Source organism: Emydura macquarii, unplaced genomic scaffold, assembly GCF_026122565.2.
Source record: "Emydura macquarii macquarii isolate MOO-44397 ecotype Brisbane River unplaced genomic scaffold, CSIRO-AGI_Emac_v2 contig_306, whole genome shotgun sequence".
NCBI classification, from domain to species: domain Eukaryota; kingdom Metazoa; phylum Chordata; order Testudines; family Chelidae; genus Emydura; species Emydura macquarii.
In genome coordinates, this window is record NW_027130443.1 from 1,734,604 (window position 1) to 1,755,481 (window position 20,878).

Below are 20,878 nucleotides of genomic sequence, written 5' to 3' on the forward strand. Positions count from 1 at the left end.
CCTGCAGCCGGCAGAAACGAGCGGCGAGCTGGGGGCTGAGGGGAGAGGGTTTTATTGCCACACAGGGATGTGGGGGGGGGAGGGGGAATCACAGCTGGGGGGGGTAACTCGGAGAAGGGCCAGTTACAGAAAGAAACCGGGGTCCCCCAGCCCCCCCTTTCTGTCCTGGGCTGTGCGGGGGAGGGAGGAAATTGCTGATCTAGCGGGGCCCAAGGGTGAGAGGCAGGATCCCTGCTCCTGACCTCCCAGGGGGGGGGGGGGGAGGGGGGCGGAATGCAATGGACAGTGACCCCCCCCCCAGGACAGGGAGGTGCAACCTAGCAGCGGGGGGGAGGGGATTCAGGCTCCGCTGCTGCAATGGGGGGTTAGGGCGTAGCGCTGGGGGGGGTAGGCTGTAGCGCCACGATGGGGGGGATGGGCTCCAGCATGGGGGGGCTGGGCTCTAGCGGTGGGATGGAGGAGGGGCTTCTTGTTGCAGGCATCTTTATAAATATGTCTCCATTTGCGAGACTCTATTGCACGTTACTCAGAGGCATCACTAGAGGGGCGGGGGGGGGGGGGATCCTAGGCCTGGCTGCTGGGCGCTTTTGGGGGCGGGGCACAGTTGAGCCCCATACACGGAGTCTCAATCCGCCATCACTAAGGCTCCGTCGGCAAGGCAACCGTCACCAGCCTCCGTCATGACATCGACCATGGCCAGGTTCCATCAACCATCGCTGGGCTCCATCACCATGTCAACCGTTGCCAGGCTGTATCAACCATCACTGGACTCCGTCGCCATGCCAACCACGACCAGGTCCCATCGCCACGCCAACAGTTTCCGGGTCCTACATCAACCAACACTGGCCTCCGTCCCCGTGCCTACCGTCACTGGGCACCGTCAACCGCTGCCAGTCTTCAAGGACACGCCGGCCATCACCAGGCTGTCGCCATGCCTACTGTCACTAGGTTCCGTTACCATGCCGACCACTGCTCAGCTCTGTCCACCATCGCTGGGCTCCGTCGCTCCAGGAGGGGTTGGGGGGGGGGTGGGACCCAAGTATCTCCAGGATAAAAGCCTAGGCTCAGAAAGTGCTTGTGCGGGGCCAGGATGCTGGGAATGGGGACGGGGGGGGTCCCCACGCTCCTGCCCCCCCCCCCAGGCCCTAGATGTCCGCCTCCAGCAGGTACTGCTCGGTGTAGCCCTTGGCCAGTTCCAGCCGCAGGCCGGCCTGGCAGAAGTCGGCCAGCTCCCCCCAGAGGGCAGGGTCCAGGAAGAGCTGGCACATGACGTTGCCCTGCAGGGCGGGCAGGCGGGCCCGCAGGTGATGCAGCAGCTGGCTCTTGAGGTGGGCGGGGTGGCGGCCGAAGGCGTCGATGTTGAGGTAGGCCCAGTCCTCGCCCAGCGGGATGGGGAAGGGGGGGGTGCAGAGGGAGGCCGCGGTGGGCCGGGCCTTGCAATCCACCACCCACTGCAGCTGCTTGGCCTGCAGGAGGCCCAGGTTGCTCTCGGAGGCTTTGAAGGGCTGCCAGTCCTGGATGATGGTGCGGCCGGGCAGCACCTCGCTCTGGAAGGCCGCGCTCAGCACCACGCCCCGCACCTCGCCCGGCTCCAGCGCCTCCGTGGGCAGCGGCTGGAAGCCGCCCGCCTGCAGCTGGGCCACGGCCGCGTCCAGCCGGGACAGCAGCTCCGCCGCGTTGAACCGGACCAGCAGGATCCCCTGCAGCCGCGACGGGAGGGGGGAGAGATGCACAGGTCAGCCAGTGCCACCGGGGAGCCGCTGGGCAGGGCCATGGGCTGGCACCCCGGGGCGGGGGGCTGGCTGGCTCAGGGGGGATGGGGAATGGGGCATGGGGCCTTTCCCCTGTAGGGTGCAGAACCCAGGAGTCCTGGCTCCAAGCCCCCCCTGCTCTGACCCACTAGACCCCACTGCCCTCCCAGAGCCGGGGAGACAACCCAGGAATCCTGGCTCCCAGCCCCCCCTGCTCTAACCCACCAGACCCCCTTCCCCTCCCCAAGCCGGGGAGAGAACCCAGGAGTCCTGGCTCCCAGCCCCCCTGACTCCTCCTCCAGTCCTGTGGCTGTGGCTCCATTTCGCTCTCTCCGTTTCACATGACACGACTTGATTTCCACTAATTGAACTAACACACACGCACGCCCGGCGCCGCTCGGCCGGCTCACGCAGCCGGGGAAAGTGGGTCAGCAGCCATGACCTTCACAGGAACCAGATACCAGGGTGGTGGGCAGACTAGCCCTGGACATGGGACTGGTAGCCCAGAGCCGCGTCCTGCCCAGCCCTCGTGTGAGCCAGACAGAGCCTGAGACCCCTGGTCTGAGACCCTGGGCAACGCTGGGTCCGTCATTCCCCGGGGCTGAGCCCCGGCCAGACCCCACTGACGCCCTGCAGACCTTGCTCTTGGGGGGAGCTGCCGCTGTGGGTTCCCACCAGGCAGGCCGGGGTCCTTTCCCCAAACCCCCACCCCTGCCCCCAGCCTTCAAAGGGGTCCCCAGACACAGATGCAGCACCCCTGCTTGGGCCCCTCGAGAGAGGATGGCTGGGTTGGGATGAGAGCGATGGGCCCAGACCTCTAGGTTCTGGGCCCGGTTCTGGGACCCCTGGGTTCTGTGCCTGGTTCTGGGACCCCTGGGTTCTGTGCCCGGTTCTGGGGCCCCTGGGTTCTTTTCCCAGCTCTGTGTGACCTTGGGTAAGTCACGGCGATCTCTGGGCCTCAGTTTCCCCATCAGTGGGGTGATGGTTCTCCATCTAATCAGGTGGCCTCTCGCTGTGAAGGGGCTCGTGGTGCCCAGAACAATCACACCCCCAATCTCTGATGAGGGGGGCACCTGTGCAGAGTCCAGCATGAGCCCCCCCACAACTGGGGTGCTACCATAATACTCCTAATAGCACCTCTCCCCACCCCAGCTAAGCATTACCATACTTACCTGCTTGGTGATGACCCGGTATTTCTTGAAGTCCTTGGGGCCCAGCGTGTCGTCCCGCGTCAGCCGTGACACCTTGACGTCGGGGTGCTTCTGCTTGACCAGCTCGGTGCAGAACCGCTGCAGAATGCCGGCCACGCCCTTGCCCCGCTCCCAGGGTGCCACACGCAGCCCCTCCACCAGCACCGTCTCCCCAGAGTCCACCACGTAGACCGACTGCAGCCCGATCTGGGGTGGGGGGAGCAGGAAAGCAAGGGGTTAGCGCCTGTCCCGGGTCACCACTTCCATTACCGAAGCGGGGGGGAGGGGTGTGATACGGACGGTGCACAAATAAATACAGAGCAAGCCCGAGGCGAGCCAACGCTGGCCCCATTGATGGGGGGCTGAGAGATTGGGGGGAGGCTAGAGACATTTTTACCCGGGGACAGAGCTGGCAGAAAGAGCCGGGAAGGGGCTGGGCCCCCCCAAGCGCCATCCCTCTGGCTTTGATTGACACCTGTCATGGAAAAAATTCAACAAGTTCCCCCTGTGGGAATTTAAAACCGTCAGCGAGAGAATCCAGGGCGAAAGGGAAACGGCCGCGGCAGAGACACGCAGGACTGGCGGGCCCTGATCGATGTGGGGGTCTGTACAGGTCCTCCTGGTACATTGGGGTCCCTGATTGCTGGGGGGGTCTATACAGCACCTGGCACAATGTGAGGGGGGCGATCTTGGCTTAGGGTGGATAAAAAACTTTGATTTTTATTCTTTTGTTGAAAATTGGATTTTTTTTATGTAAATTGGAATTTGTTTTGTATCTTGCTTTACACTATGATAAGTTTTTCTTCCTTAAACAGAAATAAAACTGAATTGAAATGAAATTTGCCTGGAATACAAAACATGTTCCGGCCTAGACTTATTGCTTATCACTGAAACCGTTCCCATGTAAAGATAAATGCGCTGAAGCCAGGCTGCTGGAGCAAACGCTCGGCACTGAAGGCGGCTTCACTCTGTAGGGAGCGAGTCAGGGGGTGAGGTGACGCCTCATAAACAGGGCACATGGGCCCAGTGCGTGTGACTGAGGCGACGGGGACTTTCCTCCGCTCACTTTCCCTGCGGCGGCTTTGAAAACTTTCCCGGCCTGATCGGTTTAATTCGCTTGACTCCAGTTAATCCCCCCACCCCCTTTAATAAATCACTGAGCCGTGAAGGCGAAAGAGCTTTTGTTACGAGCCCTTCATGGAGCCGCCCCACTGACGGCCGTGGGGTTGTGCACGCAGCTGGTGTGTTTTATTTCACTTGCAGCCGCCAGCCTGGCCCAAAACACTAGCGAAAAGTGACTGGCCAGGCACCGGTGTCTAACCCCAAAACGCACAGTTCGCAGGCGTCGGGGAGTATTTAGCCAGCCTATCCCTTCAGTCGAGGTAAGAGCCACAGGCGCTAGTTTGCGGGGACTCGCCCTGGATTCAGGGCTGGATCAACCCCTGCAAATGCGCCGGTCGTCGGTAGGAAAAGAACTGACGTGCAAATGGAAAAGCTAATTACAATCGATGGGGTAAATCAATCCCGCCCTGTTTCCAGCCGGGGCGTGTCTCTGCAGCGCCCGGCAGGATGGGGGGGCCCTGGTCTTGGGGGAGGTTTGTGCAGCGCCTGGCACGATGGAGGGCCCAGATCTTGGAGGGAAGGGGGGAGAGGGGCTCCATGTTGCCTGGCACAACGGGAGACTGTGGGGTGATGAATCATCCCTTAATTAGCACCTGATTAAGCCACATGCGGGGATGAGTCATTCCTGCGCCAGGCACCAGCCAATCCACCAGCGGGGGCAGGCCTGGGGGTTCTCAGGGCAGGTAGAAAAGCCTCAGGGGCGGCGAGTAGGATGGAGATACAGCAGTTCCCATGTTACCGCCTGGCTGGGGCGTCTCCGCTGCTGGAGGGTGGTAAGGGGCTTCACAGCCTCTACCCTGCTCCCGCCCGGCCCTGCCCTGCCCTGCCCTGCCCTGCCCTCGCTTTGCTCCACCCGGCTCCTGACTCTGGCTCCAACTAGTTTGTGACAGAGCCTGGCACATGGGGGCCATGACCTCAGCTGGGTTCTCTGCAGCGCCTGGCATGTGGGGACCGTGACCTCAGCTGGGTTCTCTGCAGCGGCTGGGTTCTCTGCAGCGCCTGGCATGTGGGGACCGTGACCTCGGCTGGGTTCTGTGCAGCACCCGGCACGAGGGGGCCATGACCTCGGCTGGGTTCTGTGCAGCGCCTGGCACATGGGGGCCGTGACCTCGGCTGGGTTCTGTGCAGCGCCTGGCACGTGAGGGCCGTGACCTCGGCTGGGTTCTGTGCAGCGCCTGGCACGTGGGGGCCGTGACCTCGGCTGGGTTCTGTGCAGCGCCTGGCACGAGGGGGCCGTGATCTCAGCTGGGTTCTGTGCAGCGCCTGGCATGTGGGGACCGTGACCTCGGCTGGGTTCTGTGCAGCGCCCGGCACGAGGGGGCCGTGATCTCAGCTGGGTTCTGTGCAGCGCCTGGCACGTGAGGGCCGCGACCTCGGCTGGGTTCTGTCGGCTCATCGGATCAGGTTTCTTACAAGGCTGCGAACAGTTTGAGGTCTGGCCTGGCCGGAGGCGAGACCCGACCCCACGGCGCGGCGCAGGGCAGGGAGCGGGGGTGGGATTCGTGGGTGATGCGCCCACTTCTGGCTCTGGCGTCAGCACGATGCTGATCTGGAGCAGCCAGGGACATGGGTCGATCCCGCCGCAGCTCAAAGCAGGTCAAAGCGCTGCGTCAACCCGTGCGGGGAGCCCGCTGGGAGATGAGAAATGGGGCAGGAGGAGGGGACTTGCTAGGGGGGCGGGGGAGATCGCGGTGGGATCTCTGGGATGCAGACAGCCTGGGGTGGGCAATGTTGCAAGCTACACAGTGAGGGGGATGGTAGGAATACAGACCCCAGATGCAGCCACCTCTGGGGTGGGGCAGCTGGTTACACAGGGACCCCTTGTTTGGTGCTGAGATGCGGCCAGCTCTGGGGCGGGACGGCTGGTTATACAGGGACCCCACCCTTGGTGCTGAGATGCAGCCAGCTCTGGGGCAGGATGTGGGGGCTGTTTATATGGGGACCCCTCGCCCAGCCCACTCAGGCCTTGGGCTGCCCCCTGCAGGTGCCACTCGGTCCAACTCCCCCCTCTCACCACTTCTCCGTTCTTCTTGGCCAGCACCACGGTGCGGTTGGGCTCACGGATCCAGGCATGATAGCGGCTTGGGAGGTAATCCAGCCCCCCGTAGATGCCCTTGGACATGGCCAGGATCTCCTCGTACTCCTTCTCCGTCGCCACCACAAACTGCAGCTGCGCGTCGCTGCTCAGCCCGTTCTCCAGCTTCATGCTGCCTGGATAGCGCGGCTGCTGGGAGAGAGACACGGTCATGAAAGAGCCAAGGGTGTGGGGGGGTCATCCACTCCTCCCCCCCTCCCCCCCCGCCTGCCTCCCCGGTGCTCTCACCCGCACTGCTAACAGCTGGGCGAGTCGCTGAAACAACCATTTATACACGGACCCCTTCCCCTGACGCTGCGATGCAGCCACCTCTGGGGCGAGGTGGCTGTTTATACGGGGATCCCTCACCGGGCGCAGAGATGCAGCCAACTCTGGGGCGAGGCGGCTGGTTATACGGGGATCCCTCGCCCAGCACGGAGATGCAGCCACCTCTGGGGTGGGGCGCCGGGGGCTCTTCAACAGCCACACGGGTCTGGGAGAAGAAGTGAAGATGAGTTTTGTGTCCAGGGCGGTTCGACGGGAGAGGCGGTTGGAGGAAGACAGGAAGCCAGGTGCAGGTCCTGTCACAGCGCCTCATTCCTGACCCGCAGCCCCCTGCCACCCCAGCCCTGTGCTCCCCGCTCGGTGCAGGAGTCTCCTGAGTGGATGCTGCGGGGGGGGGGGGGGGGGGGGGGGAAGGGAGGAGGGTTCGGGGTGTCTCTGGTTTCACCGTGCTGGGAGCTGGCCATTAATATTAAAGGAAACCCGAGGCGGCCGTGGCCTATGCGGGAGGGGGGGGGCCAGTTACAGCCCCAGCACCTGCTCCTTGCCAGAGGGGCCACGTGAGGCAGAAACACCTGCCCCAGGAACCCGACCTGCTGCCCCCCCTGAAATATTCACCCAGGCCCCGTTCCCGGCGCTGGGTTCCCTCGCAGCAGGGTTTGCATCCAGCCCCAATCCAGCCACGCCCGCTCCATCTGTCTCCTTCACCCCGTATCTCTCCATGCAGCCCATTCACACCCCCATGTCTATCCACCCCTCCATTCACGCCCCTGTGTCTATCCGTTCCCCCCCCCAGTCTCCGTTGCACCTGGACACAGCTGGCTCTGCCCCAGGTTTCGTGCCCGGCTCCCAGCGGGACCTGGCTGGCGGCTCACACGACGGGTGACGGGGGCCATGGGGGCTGCGCTGGCTCAGCAGAGCAGGGGCCTGGCTCCATAGGGTGGCCGTGGGGAGACGAAAGGAGGCAGCTGCATTGTTCCGGGCCTGCCCCCCTCCCCGCCCCCAGTCACTCTCTGCATCTCAGTGGGGCAGGGCTGGGGGGCAGGTGTGTCTCTCCCCCACCCTTGGGACGATCTGGCCCCTTCCCCCAGGCTGGCGCCACCCTCGTCAGGGCCACACTGGTCAGGCCGGTTCTCTTCCCCCAGCTCCATTCCACAGGCTTATCTCCCCCGGCCCCGCACCAGCCTGGGCCCATCCCCCTGGCGTCTGGCACCCGCCCAGGCTCTGAGCCATGGAAAATCTCCTTCTCCCTCCCTATCACCCCTGGATCTCCCACCCGTCTGTCCATCCCCCTGGCCTTCCCCTTAGGTTCACACGGGCCCCTCAGCTCCATCTGCGTCACGGAGCCAGAACCGGAATGTGGGCACCCATTGGGGGGCGAAGACGGGGGGTGAGGGTGGTTCGGGGGCGCAGTTAGGAGAGCCCTGGGCGAGGAAGATGTCGCCGCTCAGGGTGGCCGGAGGTGCCGGGAAGTGGGTCACGGAGAGTCTAAAGGGTGTCGGGCGCCGAGTCCCCAAAAGCAGCGGGGGGCTCCCGAATCCAGTGTGGCACTGGCGGCTGGGGAGGCGTGGGACACGGGTCGCCCCGGGGGATGCGCTTTAGGCAGTTGGCCGGACTCCTCTGCCCTCGGCGCAAGGGCGCGTCCGTGGTCGCCCGGCCGGTGGGCTCGTACCATGGCACGCAGCGAACTGTTCGGCGTCACGGGCGGATCGGCGCCGCTTTTCCGGCCGCTGCTTTGTCTTTGCTGCCGCGCGGCCTCCATCCAACGAGACCCGTCCCGGCGGGAACGGCTCTCGGGCTGTGTCCCACGCCCAGCGCCACGCCGGCACGGACAGCGCGCGAGGCAGAGGAAGCTGGGAGCGGGGCAGTGTGCCCGGCACGTCACGGGCGACACAGGAGAGCGGGTTTGGAGCCATCCTTGCGGACGCCAACATCAACGGGGCTTCAGCCCTCAGCCCGGAGAGCCCCGGCCGGGCCGTTAGGCCACGCGGGCTCCTGGCCCAGGCAGCGACCGGCCGGCACTGGAGGGCGCGCGGCGGCGCCGCAGACAAACCAGCTCCCGTCTGGTCCGTGGACACAAGTTACCCGGGAAAGAGTTCTCGGACCCCCCCTTCCATTCTGGGGCGGCTGCATCATGGGCCCCCCCCCGGCAGCTGCGACGGGAGACGGTAACCGAGCCGCGGCGCTCGAGCCGCTTTGCAGAGGTGACGCCGCTCAGCCGGCCTTGGAGCAGCCGGGGATCCCCAGCACCGCGGCTCCCTCTTCAAGGGAGGGGGCGAGACGGGCCCCTAAGAGTGGGGGGGGGGCCGCACAACCCAGCCCCCGAGGCAGGGAGTCCCCTAAGCTGCTATGGGAGACACCAATGAGAGCGGGTGTCAGGCCCTGCCTTTCACCGCCGATCTCTGCTTCCTCTTCCCCAGCCAGGGGCCTTCGTGGGAGCTGGGGGGGGGCCCACAAAACAGCCGGGGGGAGGGGGCGGCCGAGGCCCCGGTGTGATGTTTGCCCTGGGGGTGAGGGTACCCGCCTGGGATGGGGGGGGCCCTGCACCCCCGTGTTTGGGTGCTGGCCTGGGTTGCTGGAGACCCTGGTTCAATGCCTGCTCTGGGGGGGGCCTGTTGAAGTGAGGCCCCTTATTACCTGTAACCTCAGCCAGCCCCCCCCCCCCTTTAGAGTCCCTCTGGTTCTGACGTGCCCCTAGGAGGTTCAAGATCCTGATTCGAATCCTACTTCCGCTCCTGAGAAGGGGTTTGACACCAGATTGCCTGGGGGTGGGGCCCTCCCCGTTTAGATGCCCGCTCGCTCAAGACGCATGTCCCGGAGACAGACTGGGGGGGGGGGGTTAAACAGAGCCGCGCTCGCCCCTCGGCTACCCTGGGAGGTGGGAGGCCACAGTCCTGAGCCCTGCCGGAGGGATGGGGGTGCGAGTGAGAGACTCCCCGCTTTATAACGGGGGGCCCCTCGGCGGGGCGTTACTATGAAATAAAACCCCAGGCAGGGGCTCCAGCCGCCCTGCCGCGTGCCCAGACCGCGCCGGGGCGGGGGCCCGCCTGGGCCCAATTAACAGTGAATGAAAGCAGCAGGGCCCCACCTAGGCCCGTCCCTGGAGCAGGAGAGAGATCGCGGGTTCAATAATCCCCGGGACCTGCCCGAGCCTCGCCCCTCCGCCGGCTGGAGACCCAAAGCACCGGGCTACCATGACCCAGTTCCTATTTACTTAAAACGGCCCAGCCTGAACAAGCGGTAACGCGCCCCCGCTCCCGGGGCCGGGACAGTCACTCCAGCGATGGCAGAGCCCTGCTCTTCAGGGGACAGGGGGAAGAGACCCAGGTGTGAAAACCGGGCGTGAGCCTGGCGCCTGGCGTGAGGACGCAAGACACGGGCTCAGAGGCGCCTAGGGACCTTTTAGAGCAAAACCGCAGGTGTCGAGCGAGTGCGGGCGCTGGCAGGACTGGGCGTCGGCCGAGCAGGGGTTTGGGGGAGCCCCTGGGCCACGAGCCCCACGTGGGCACCACACATGGCACCCGTGGGGCGCACAGATTCTCCCGCCTCCCCGACTCGCGCGGCAGCAGGTTCTCCTGGCCCGGGCGCCGCCCTTGGGGGTGCTCAGACGCGGCTCGCGGCGCCGGACGCCAGCCTTTCGCGGGAAGTGAAGGTCAAGCAGTCCAGCAGCCAGCCGGAAATCCCTGGCCCGGGGCTGAACACTGCCCCGCTGGCACGCGGGCGGGCACAGCGCGGACGTCAGCGCTTTCTCCCATGCGGGGCCGACCCACGCACCGTACCGCCAAGCCAGTCTCCGGCTGGGACTGGAGGGGGTTTGCGGCCTGGCCGTCCAAGAAAAGCCACCCCACGTCCTGCACCTCCGGCCGCCCAGGGGCTGTCCACGCCCCTGGCATCTTCTAGCCGGCTGGGTGTGAGCTGGGCTGAGCACCCAGGTTCCCCTCTGTCGTCCCCAAGGCCATAGAAGCAGCCAGGAGGGGAGGGATGTGGGGCGGGGGGAGATTCTGAAATTGGGGCGGGCACCCAAAGACCCTGGCTTTTTCCTTCACAATGCTCTGGGACGCAATGGGTTAAATAGTGCTGGCGGAGGGGGACAGGGACAGCTGGGGGGTGGCCCATGGGGAGTGCAAAGATGGGGGGGTGCTGGGCCAGGTGGGAGGAAAGAGGGGGGCCCTGGGACTGTGGGTGACCGGCTCACTGCAGGGGGCAATCTCCCCCCCCAGCCTTTGTCTGCAGGGGAAGGGGGGTCCGGGTAATTGTGGCAGCCCCCCCCACACACACATGGGGGGTGCAGTAGCTGGGGGGTGGGATCTTAGCAGGGGGGATGTGGAGGTAGGAGACACAAGGCACAGACACCCCCTTCCCCAGAGACCCCCGCCCCACACATCGCCTCCCCCATGACCCCCCCTCCCTTTCCCTGAGCCGCCCCCTCCCCCTGGGGGGTCTGTGCCCCACGGAAATAGCCCTGACCCCTAGAGGTCACCGTGCCCCCCAAGTGGGGCCGGCCCCCGTGCAGGGGCGGGGGGGGGTCCCTACCGGGTGTAGCCAGGCGATGGAGTCGGGTCTGTCGCGGTCCTGCCCCCCCCGCCCGGCATCCCGGCTGAAGCGGCGGGCTTATGAAGGGGGCGCTACGCCCCGCCCCTGCCTCCCCTCCAGCTGGAGGGGACACGGGGGGGGAGGGGGCGCTGTCATCACATGAGCCCGGCTAATCTCCCCCCGCCCCCTCCCCTCGCCCGTGCGTCACGGCCGGGAGAAAGTGACGGGGAGGGAGCGGGGGGGGGGGGCGAACCTGGGCTGCAAGGGGGAGTCCCACCCCCTGCCGCCCCTCACACGCCCAGAGGCTGCGCCCCACGGACCCCCCCCCAGGGCACGGGTTAAAGAACCCCCCGCACCCCAGCCACAGCAGCCTCCCTGCACCCCAATCTTCCTTGCACCCCCCCAAATCTGCCCCGCACCCCAACCGCAGCACCCTCCCTGCACCCCAATCTTCCCTGCACCCCAAATCTGCCCCGCACCCCATCCGCAGCACCCTCCCTTCCCCCCGCTCCTTTCATTCAGACCTTCCCACACACCCCACCCCGCTCTCTGTCCCCCCGCCGCCCCCAGCGCTCTCCCCCGCCCCTCACAAGGGAGACGCTGGGACCAGGCCCCTTTCTCCTAAACACCCCTGGTGCCCCCAGCCCTGGGCCTGCTCCCCGCCCCCCGGCATCATCACCCCCAAGCCAGACCTGCACCTGTCAACCCCTCGCCAGCCCCAGAGCTGGGCCCATCACCCCCGCCCCCCTCTAGCCCCAGAGCGGAGCCTGTCAGCCTCCCCGTCTCCCCAAAGCCTGTCCTGGGTCTGACACCCCTGGCTCCCCCAGCCTGGGCCTGCTGCCCCCCTCGCTCCAGCATCACCCCGCCAAGCCAGACCTGGCCGTGTCAACCCCTCGCCAGCCCCAGAACTGGGCCCATCACCCCATTTCCCCCCCTCCATAGCCCCAGACCTGACCCTGGGCCCCTCAGTTTCCACAACGTCCCCTCCCCATAGCCCCTGGTCCCTCTCTTGCCCCTATAGCCGGCCCCACAGTCCTTACATGCCCTCCCCCGCCCACACACACAACCCTCCGCCTACCCCTGGATTAGCCCAGCTCTGGCCCCAGCCCCAGCTGACCTCGTGGCGCAATGGTAGCGCGTCTGACTCCAGATCAGAAGGGTGCGTGTTCGAATCACGTCGGGGTCACAGCCAGCCTGGCTTTTTGTTTGGGCAATACAACACACACACTGCAACACACTATCCTACACACTGCCCCACAACACTTCAACACACCGTCCTACATACTGCAACACAACAAAACACTTCTATGTACTGTAACACAACACACACACTGCAACACTTCTCATCCTACATACTGCAACACAACACAACATACACACACAAACTGCAACACAACACACATTGCAGCACACATCAATGTCCTACACATTGCAACACAACACACTCCATCGCTCCACAGCATGACTCCCCCAGCTCCCAAACAGTCACAACACAAAACACTCTAAATCCTAACCCTGCAACACAACATACCGCAACATAATTCAACACACCATCACACATGATACCCTTTGGTTCCCACACACACACACACATACTGCAACACAGCATACCACAGCACAGTAGTGTGATGGATAACACAGCCCTCTATCATACAACATCAGGCTGTTGTGTTGCAATGACATGTAGTCTAGTCGGGTGTGCATACCAAGCGATTGTGCGGTGATGCCTGTGGGTCTATGAAATGCCACACACCAGCACAACACAGTGCAATGCCCCCAGGGCCCAGCAATGCACAACTCACTTGGGGTGTGAAAGGCAACACAACAACACGGTGCAATTCCCCACCATGCAACGCACAACACACACACACAGGGGCTGGGCAATGCAACAGCAGAACACACAGGCCCTTGTACTCAGGGCTGAGTCCGTGCCAGGCCCACCCATGCCACCCTGCGCCTGAGAGTGACCCCCCCCCACCAACTCTGGCCCGCCATCATCAGGCCAGCCATGTGCGGCTCTCTAATGAGCATTGGTCCAGGTCCTAATTACCCTGGACAGGGTCATTAGCAGAGCCGGGGGCTGGCTGGTGCCAGCGGTGGGATTGTGGTGCCCAACCCCCCTGGGTTCAGACAAACGCCCCATTCAAAGTCCAGGAGGCCCTGGCGGGGGTGGGGGGCTGTGGGGAGGGGAGAGTGTGAAGTGTGGGGGCTTCCAACTGCGACACACACACACACACACACTGATTGTAGAACAACCCATGCCAGGCCAAGCCACATGCAAACTGCCCACCTTAGGGTCCCACTGGGGGACCGGGCAGCCCCCCCAATAACTCCGCCTGATCTTCCAGGCTCTGGGCCTACACACGCAGCAGAGGCAGGGCCCCTGAAGGGTGCATGAGCAGGGGGAGGAATCCGGAGCAAGGCCAGATTGTGCTGTGTTTCCTCGGGGTAAATCCAGATTGACACCACACACAACGCGCAGGGGCGTCGGACCCACAAGCACAGCCAACCTGAGGTTTGCATGAAGCCACCCGCCCGCCCGCCGTGCAACCTGCCCCACAGTGGGTGAGCACATTTCTCCCCGTGCACGCTGCCCCCCTCCCCACGTTGTAATCTTTCTCTGGGGCCCATCCTTCGACGCATGCGCCATGGGCCGGCCCCAGCCGCCAGCAGGTAGCTGTGGGTCCGGGAGCCGGCGCAGAACCCAGCGCGCGGCGCCGTGGCTTAGTTGGTTAAAGCGCCTGTCTAGTAAACAGGAGATCCTGGGTTCGAATCCCAGCGGTGCCTCCCGCTCCTTTTCCTTGGGGGAGGCTCTCCGGAAATCGCCGCCGTCTCAGGGCTCCTTTTTCCAGACCCACCAAACCCCTTTTGCTGGGGGGGGAATCCTGGAGGTAACGGCACAATGCGGGCGGGCGGGCGGGCGGGGGAGTCTGGTGCATGAAGGGGAAAGGGACCCAGGCGTCCGGGGCGCGGAGACTGGTGCATGAAGGGGGAAGGGACCTAGGTACTCCGGTGGAGTAAACCCCCCCCACTTCAGATTCTTCCCGGCCCCGCATCTCTCCCCCCCGCACTCTCCCACGCTGTCCCGGGCGACAGGCAGCGAGAGGAAATTTCCGTGACTCACAAAGCCGCCCCCCCGGCAGGTCCCCCAGACTCAGCCCCTTTGGGGGAGGAGCAGCTGTCTGCGCCCAGAGAGGAATCCCCCCCCGCGCGCAGTAGGGTCAGCAGTGGGGGAGGGGCTCTGTGTTCCACGCCCCTTCCCCAATTTGTCACCCCCCCCCCGCATAATTAATTCCAGCCCTGACCTATCCAGGCACAACGCGGGGGGGGGGGAGCGATCTCGGTCGGGGGAGAAGGTGGGGTGTCCAGTGCATAGCGGGGGCTGCTGGATGTATAAAATACGCCAGCCTTCAGGTGCAAAATAAACTCACCCAGCTTTTATTTAGGGCAGGACCCGGCTCCCCCCCCCCCCCACCCGCCCAGTGGGCTGGGGGGGGTTGCTGCAGGGAATGCAGGGTGGGGACCCAGTCCAACCTTTCAGGGTGCCGGTGCAGAGGGACCCCAGCTGATGCTGCGCTGTTAGGCGAGGGAAGGGCGCAGGACCCCCCAGCCGTGGCGGAGCTGGGGGGCGCAGGTGGGGTGCAGAGGGCCGCCACTCAAGGCTGAGCTGGCAGGACGCTGCGGGGGGGGGGGGCAGAGCAGGGTACGGGCCTTCCCCGATGCTGCGCTGGCAGGTTGGTGGGTGGGGAGTGCAGGGGGGGGGGGGGGGGGGGGGTCCCCCGAGTGCAGGGAGGGTGCAGGAACCCAGAGCAGTACAGGGGGGGCCTAGGCCCTCCCCTCCAGACCATGCTGAGCTGGCAGGAGGCCGAGGGTGGGCGCAGGGGTCCGGGCGGGGGCCCAGCTCCGGCTGGGGGGTCCCTAGACGACGCTGAGCCGGCAGGAGGCCGAGGGTGGGCGCAGGGGTCCGGGCGGGGGCCCAGCTCCGGCTGGGGGGTCCCTAGACGACGCTGAGCCGGCAGGAGGCCGGCACCCCGCAGCTGACTTTGTGGCGCTCGAAGAGCCGTTGCAGCTGCTCGACGTAGAGCGCGTGGTAATGAGCCACCTCCTCCGGCGTGGGGAAGGGGCGTTGCGGCACCGGGATGGGGCTCCCCACTGTGGAGAGAGAGGGGGAGGTTAGCGGGGGGGCTGGGCTGTCTCCTCCCCCCCGCCACTCCCGACCCGCACCCAGCGCTCCTCACCCACGACGGTGATGGGCGCGGGGAAGGGCAGCAGCCCCCGGCCCCAGAAGAGGCAGGGCGCGAAGCCGGTCAGGTCCTTGAAGTGGAGCTGGAGGCGCCGGGGCCAGCTGCCCTCGGGGAAGATGAGCTGCCGGAAGATCTCGTTCTCCCCGAAGGAATAGACGGGCACCAGGGGGGCCCTGCCAGGAGACGGGCGTCAAACTCAGAGCGCCCCGCCCGCCCCCCCCCGGCCCCTGGGCCCTGCCCCCCCAAGCACTGTCCCTCTGCCCCCAGGCCCTGCCCCCCTGGCCCCCGGGCCCTGCCCCGACCGGCATTCCCGAGCACCCGGGCCCTGCCCCGACCAGCCCATGCCAGGCCCCAGTCCCCTGTGTCCGGCCCTCAACGCCCACCCCCCCCCCGGTACCCACCCGTGGCGCAGCGCCAGGCGCACGAAGCCGGTCCGGCGGCGCAGGGTGATGCGGTGCAGCCCCGGGGCACAGTTCAGCGACTCGGCCGCACCCCCCACCACGATCACCACCGCGTTGCCGGGCCGGGAGAGCAGGAAATCCAGGCTGGGGAGGCTCACGGGGCACATCCCTGGAGGGGCAGGGCGGGGGGGGGGGGGGGGGGGAGAAAGTGAGCGGGGGGGGGGGAAGAGAGTGAGCTGGGGGATCCCACCCCCAGCCCCTGGGGGCAATTCCCCCTCCCCCATCTCAGAACACAGGAGGCAAATGAGAGGGGACAATAACACCCCCCCCCCGCAAAGCAGTGTCCCCCCCCGGTGAGAAGCACGAGGACATGGGGGGGTTCCCTGGGGCGGGGTGGGTGCAGGGACAGGTGCAAGGGATGCCCCCCCCCCAGAAACCCTGTCTAGATGGGGGGAGGCTGTGGCGCCCGGGTTGTGCCACCCCTGCTGTCACCACTGGGAGGGGCCGAGTCCAGGCCCCCGTCCGACCCCCCCAGGGCTAAGCCACCCCCCCCCCCCAACACACACCTGTAGAGGGCGTGGGTCAGAGGGCCCTTCCCCATAGGGATGTGAGACCCCCCCCCACACTGAACATGGCCATGGGGGGGGAGATACAGGCTTCTCCCCCCTCCCCAGAGCTCCTCATCCTGTCCTCCCAGCAGAGGGGGGTCTCTGTGTCCCCCCCACCCCTCACCGGTGCTCATCATGTACTCCCGGTACAGGGGCAGGCGGAAGAGGCCGGCCAGCAGCGCCAGGCTCGGCTGCAGGCCTGGGAAGTGCTGGGAGAAGCCGGCGCCCTCAGTGCAGAAGCTGGCGGCGGCCCCGGCGCAGGCGATGCCGTGGGGGTGGGAGCCCAGCACGTAGCTGCGGTTGGGGGGCAGATCCGCCGTCTTCACCAGCTGCAACGGGGGGAGGGGGGCAGAGATCAGTGGGGCGGGAGGCAGCAGGCTCACAGGAGGGTGTGGGGGTCAGGAAGTGGCTGTGGGGGTCAGGAAGTGGCTGTGGGGGGGCGTTGGGGTCAGTGCATAGGCAGGGGGTCACGGAGAGGGTGGTGTGGGGCAGAGAGGGCAGCACAGGATGGGGCAGCCGGGCGTGGGGGGCCGCATGTGGGGAGAGACAGACAGACACAAGCTGGTGGGTGCAGGGGAGGGGCACAGGGGCCAACAGACAGTCAGGGGGGTTGAGTATTTGGACGCTCCCCCCCCAAACACACCCACCCCTGTTGGGTTTGCTTGATTACTGCCCGCATGCCTGACCCCAGCCCCACTGCCTAACCCCTTCTTCAACCCCCCCAAACCGCCATCCCAACCCCCCATCGCCCGCCCCCACTCCCCTCGGTCCTAGGCCCACTGCCCCGCCCCCCCATGGACAGCCTCTGCCCCCAAAGCCCCATTCGTCCCCTACGCAGCCCTGGGCCTGGATGGGAGCCGGCACCCCCTGGAGGGGAAAGGCCCCATTGCCCCCATTCCCTGCCCCCAAGCTGGGCAGGTGCCCTCCTGGCCCCTCTGCCCGGCCCCCGGTACCTTGATGGGATAATAGTTGCTCATATGCCGCCAGACGCGCCAGTTTCGCACCCAGTCTGAGCGCCGCCCGCCTGGGGGGAGAGAGAAAGGGTAAGGGGGGCAGGGACCGGGACAGGGGCCGCCCCAGGGTGGGGGCGACTGGCTGGCTCGGGGGGGGAAGGGGCAGGACATTCACCTTTCTCTGGGGTGTCGCGGTCGATCACCCACCAGACGAAGTACAGCACGGAGACGGCCCAGAGGCGGGTGAAGAGCAGGTAGAACAGTAAGGCCGTGAAGAAAACACCTGGGGGGCAGGGGGAGGACAGAGCTGAGGGGCCGGCCCAGAGCAAGGTTTGGGAACGAATCGATAAATCCCACAGCAACAAGTCCCCAGCCCCCGACGGGCTCCCCCAGTGCTTGGGTGGGGTGTAACCTGCCGCGTCAATCAGCCTCTGGCCCCGGTGACGGGCCCAGGGCTAACGTGACGCCCGTTTTTAAGAAGGCCCCAGAGGCGATCCTGACCATCACAGGCCGGGCAGCCTGACCTCAGCCCAGGCGAAGTGGCTGAAAGCATCGTAAAGAAAAGAATTATCAGCCCCGGAGACGAACATGCTTCGCTGGGGAAGTGTCAGCAACCCGGCTCCTGTGATGGAAAATCACGCCTCACCGATCTACTAGGATTCTTCCAGGGTGTCAATAAAGATGTGGCGAAGGGGGAGCCAGTGGCTATAGGGCACTTGTCTTGCAGAAAGCCTCTGACAAGGCCCCTCACCAAAGGCTGCCATGGGACACGGGGGAAGGTCTCTCCTGGCTCAGTAACTGAGTAACAAAGGGTAGGAAGAAAGAGTCGGTTTTCACAGTGAAGAGAGGTAGATAGTGGGGTCCCCCAAGGGGGTCTATACAGGGATTAGGGCTGCTTGATCCTGACTATGTGCTGAAAAAGGGGGTGAACAGTGAGGGGCAAAGTTTGCAGGCGCTACGAAGTCCGAAGCAGACGGCGAAGCCTCCCAAAGGGACCCCACAGAGCTGGGTGAGCGGGTGACAGAGGGGCAGCTGAAATTCAGTGGGGCTGAATGCAAAGCAACGCAGCCTGGCCCACGTGAGCCCAGCTGGATGCACAAACCAGGAGGGGCTGGAATGAGCGAGCACTGCCCAAGAAAGGGCATCGTGGCTGGGTCTCTGGCAGGATCTGCTCAATGTGAATGTGACGCACCGCGCGGGAAGGGCTGGAAAATAAGCCGGTAAATGCCACTGGATGAATCCCGGGTGTGCCCCCGTCTCGAATGCTGTGGGCAGGTCGGGCCGCCCCAGCTCCAGAAGGATCTGGGTGGGGGGAGGGCCGGGAAAGGGTCAGAGACGGGCACCGAAGGAGTCGAGGGGCTGGGAGGGTTTCCGCACGAGGAGAGACAAGCTTCGGGCTGCCCAGCTGAGAAAGGAGACGGCGGAGGGCTCTGTAACCGTGCCGGGGTGGGCAGGGGGAGAAGCGACGTCGTGTTATTCACCCTCTGCCACGACGCCAGATCCAGGGGCACCTGCTGCAGTGAAGATGCAGGTTTCAGGCGCACACGCCCTGCGTCGGCGCACACGGCACCACTGAGCTGGGGGCGCGTTGCCAGGGCCCGTGGCCGAGGCCAGACGTGTAAGTGGGCTCAGAGGGGAGCAGGCTACGTGCCCGGGGACCAGGACCAGCAATGGCTAGTAGCCAGGATGCTCCGGGATGCAGCCCCCCTGCTCCGGGCAACACTAGCCCTCGGGGGCAGATCTGTCCGTGCCTGACCTGCCCTGACTCTGCCCCTGAAGCTGCGGGATGGGGCCGCCGGAGAGCCTGGAGATGCAGGGCTGGACGCCGCGGCAGTTCCCGGGGTCGCCTTCCTTGCATCGGTCACAATCTCCACACCCAGACACCCCCGCCCCCACCCCCCCCAGACACCCCCCGCCCCCATCCCAGCCCCCCCAGACACCCCAGCCCCCCCAGACATCCCAGCCCCCACCCCCCCAGACACAGCGTTCGCCGTGCCACCATCAGGCCTCCTGCCGCGTCCCTGCAAGGTGTACAGGCTGCAGAGGAAGGAGCTGGAAAGGACCCCCTCCCCCCATTCCCCATGCAGGATGGTCCCAGACCCGCCCAGGTCCCCTGCCCCCCACACCTACCGAAGAAGAGGTAGGTCAAGACCCACTGCAACACGCTCAGTGCCTCGATGTGCTTCTTCAGGGTGCCCGCCATCCTGCCGGGGAGATCCCGGCGCGAGCGAGCCCGCAGCTGGGGGGAGAGAACAGAGGCCCCTCGCCCAGCCCTGAAACACAGCCGCCTGCAGGGTGGGGCAGCTGGTTATACAAGGACCCCTTGCCCAGCGCTGAGATGCAGCCACCTCTGGTGAGGGGCAGAGGGGCTGGTTATACAGGTACCCCTTGCCCAGCACTGAGATGCAGCTGCCTCCACCATCATGCGTGGGGGCTATTTATACAAGGACCCCTCGCCCGGCGGTGAAATGCAGCCCCCTGGGGTGTGGGGCACAGGGGCTGGTTATACAGCCCTGGCTCTGCACTGGGGCACAGAGGCTGTTTACCCTACAACCCCCCCCCCCCCCCCCACACACACACACACCTGATGACATGGGAGCCCCAGGAGGAATAGGGGAGAAGAGATAGGCACGGGGGATGGATGGACTGGCCAAGCACGGGGGGGGGGAAGGGGGAAGAGAAGGGCCACTGGGAGGGAGGGATGGAGAGATGGGAGGACGGACAGACAGGTAGGACCCAGGCATTCTGGCTCCCACACCACTCTGCAGGGCAGGGCATAGGAACTGCACCCCCCCCCAAAAGCCTCTGCCCTCCCCCAGCCCCCCCCTTGCAGGGGGGCTCTCACCAGCAGCTCCAAGCACCGGGGCCTGCTCCCTGCTCCGGATCCTCGTCCCACTCACGACACTGCACTTTGGCCCCAGAGCGACATGAGACGTCGGCAGGGCAGGAGATAAGCCCGGGCGGGGGGGGGGGCAGGGACACACTCTCGGCCAGGCCTGGCATGGACCGGACGCCTGGGTTCTAGCCCCAACTGCAGAAGGAGAGTGGCATGGGGGAGAGGGGGGGCTGGGAGCCCGGACTCCTGGGTTCTCTGCCCAGCTCTGCTCGACTCGGGCACACCCCTTCCCTCGCTGTGCCTCAGTTTCCTCCGCATTTAGTTTCCTCAGAGCAGCGCTTTCCTCGCCCCGCCTCAGCCGCCAGCTGGCTCCCAGCCCAGGGAGAACCCGCCCAGCCCATTGGCTAGTTGGCAGCGGGGATAGGCAGGGCAGGGCCCCTCCACACCAACCCCGCCCTGCTTGCCCCAGCCCCCAGGGAACGCCTGGGGCTGGGAAAGGCACCTGAGTGGGCAGCAGCCACTAAATGAGGGGACTGGTGAGCTTATGCAAGAGACACCTGGGGGGGGGGGGCTAGAAAATCACGCTGGGGGGGGTGCGCCATTTACCCCACCCCCCACATGAGAGCCGGGGGCAGCGGCTCTAAAGAGAAGCCCGAGGCTGCGCTTCGCCCACCCCCAACCCCGCAGAACCAGGCGCAAACCCGCCCCAGAGCAGGCGCAGGCAGGGCGCGTAGCCAAGCCGCTCAGGGTGGGCCCCCCTGCAGCACGTGGCCCTGGACCTTGCCCTGCCCCCGCCAGGCACAGCCCTGCAGGAGGGGCCCAGCTCCCACCCACAGCCTGTCACAGGCAGTGCCGGAGGGAGCAGGGCTCTGCCCCACTCAGAA

At 65.7% G+C, this 20,878-nt stretch overlaps 2 protein-coding genes and 2 non-coding genes across 8 annotated transcripts; 2 read left to right on the plus strand and 2 right to left on the minus strand.

The window, feature by feature from the left end:
* Window positions 1–36: 36 nt before the first annotated feature.
* NAT16 (N-acetyltransferase 16 (putative)) lies at window positions 37–11,125 on the minus strand. Of its 5 annotated transcripts, none has more exons than XM_067556478.1 (5): window positions 10,953–11,125; window positions 6,507–6,630; window positions 6,078–6,287; window positions 2,924–3,148; window positions 37–1,700 (listed from the first exon to the last, which is right to left on the minus strand). In XM_067556478.1, exons 1-5 carry the CDS (start codon window positions 11,009–11,011, stop codon window positions 1,146–1,148), a joined length of 1,173 nt encoding a protein of 390 aa, XP_067412579.1. In that variant the 5' UTR covers window positions 11,012–11,125; the 3' UTR covers window positions 37–1,145. The 5 variants fall into 5 exon arrangements, with proteins under 5 accessions (XP_067412579.1, XP_067412570.1, XP_067412569.1 ...); XM_067556469.1 differs by having other exon boundaries at window positions 6,078–6,290; XM_067556468.1 differs by having other exon boundaries at window positions 6,387–6,630.
* Window positions 11,126–12,066: 941 nt separating this feature from the next.
* On the plus strand, window positions 12,067–12,138 carry TRNAW-CCA (transfer RNA tryptophan (anticodon CCA)). Its single transcript has one exon. It is a non-coding gene; the product is annotated as a tRNA-Trp (tRNA).
* A 1,527-nt stretch (window positions 12,139–13,665) lies between these two features.
* On the plus strand, window positions 13,666–13,739 carry TRNAT-AGU (transfer RNA threonine (anticodon AGU)). The gene has a single exon. It is a non-coding gene; the product is annotated as a tRNA-Thr (tRNA).
* A 985-nt stretch (window positions 13,740–14,724) lies between these two features.
* On the minus strand, window positions 14,725–20,050 carry MOGAT3 (monoacylglycerol O-acyltransferase 3). Its single transcript, XM_067556522.1, has 8 exons — window positions 20,004–20,050; window positions 19,289–19,446; window positions 17,334–17,441; window positions 17,159–17,229; window positions 16,330–16,534; window positions 15,598–15,766; window positions 15,191–15,369; window positions 14,725–15,104 (listed from the first exon to the last, which is right to left on the minus strand). The coding sequence occupies exons 2-8, from the start codon at window positions 19,359–19,361 to the stop codon at window positions 14,950–14,952; spliced, it is 960 nt and encodes a 319-aa protein (XP_067412623.1). The 5' UTR covers window positions 19,362–19,446; window positions 20,004–20,050; the 3' UTR covers window positions 14,725–14,949.
* Window positions 20,051–20,878: the final 828 nt, after the last annotated feature.

Excerpts from the sequence above, each read along its gene's own strand:
- NAT16 (XM_067556468.1), bottom strand. The coding sequence starts at position 11,011 with ATGCCGGGCGGGGGGGGCAGGACCGCGACAGACCCGACTCCATCGCCT. Across the intron at positions 6,631-10,952 it reads CCATCGCCTGGCTACACCCG|ACCCGTGTGGCTGTTGAAGA; the intron begins GTAGGGACCCCC and ends TTCTTCTCCCAG. Across the intron at positions 6,288-6,386 it reads CCCAGCTGTTAGCAGTGCGG|CCGCGCTATCCAGGCAGCAT; the intron begins GTGAGAGCACCG and ends CTCTCCCAGCAG.
- MOGAT3 (XM_067556522.1), bottom strand. The coding sequence starts at position 19,361 with ATGGCGGGCACCCTGAAGAAGCACATCGAGGCACTGAGCGTGTTGCAG. Across the intron at positions 17,230-17,333 it reads CCGCGACACCCCAGAGAAAG|GCGGGCGGCGCTCAGACTGG; the intron begins GTGAATGTCCTG and ends CTCTCCCCCCAG. Across the intron at positions 15,767-16,329 it reads GGAGTACATGATGAGCACCG|GGATGTGCCCCGTGAGCCTC; the intron begins GTGAGGGGTGGG and ends CTGCCCCTCCAG.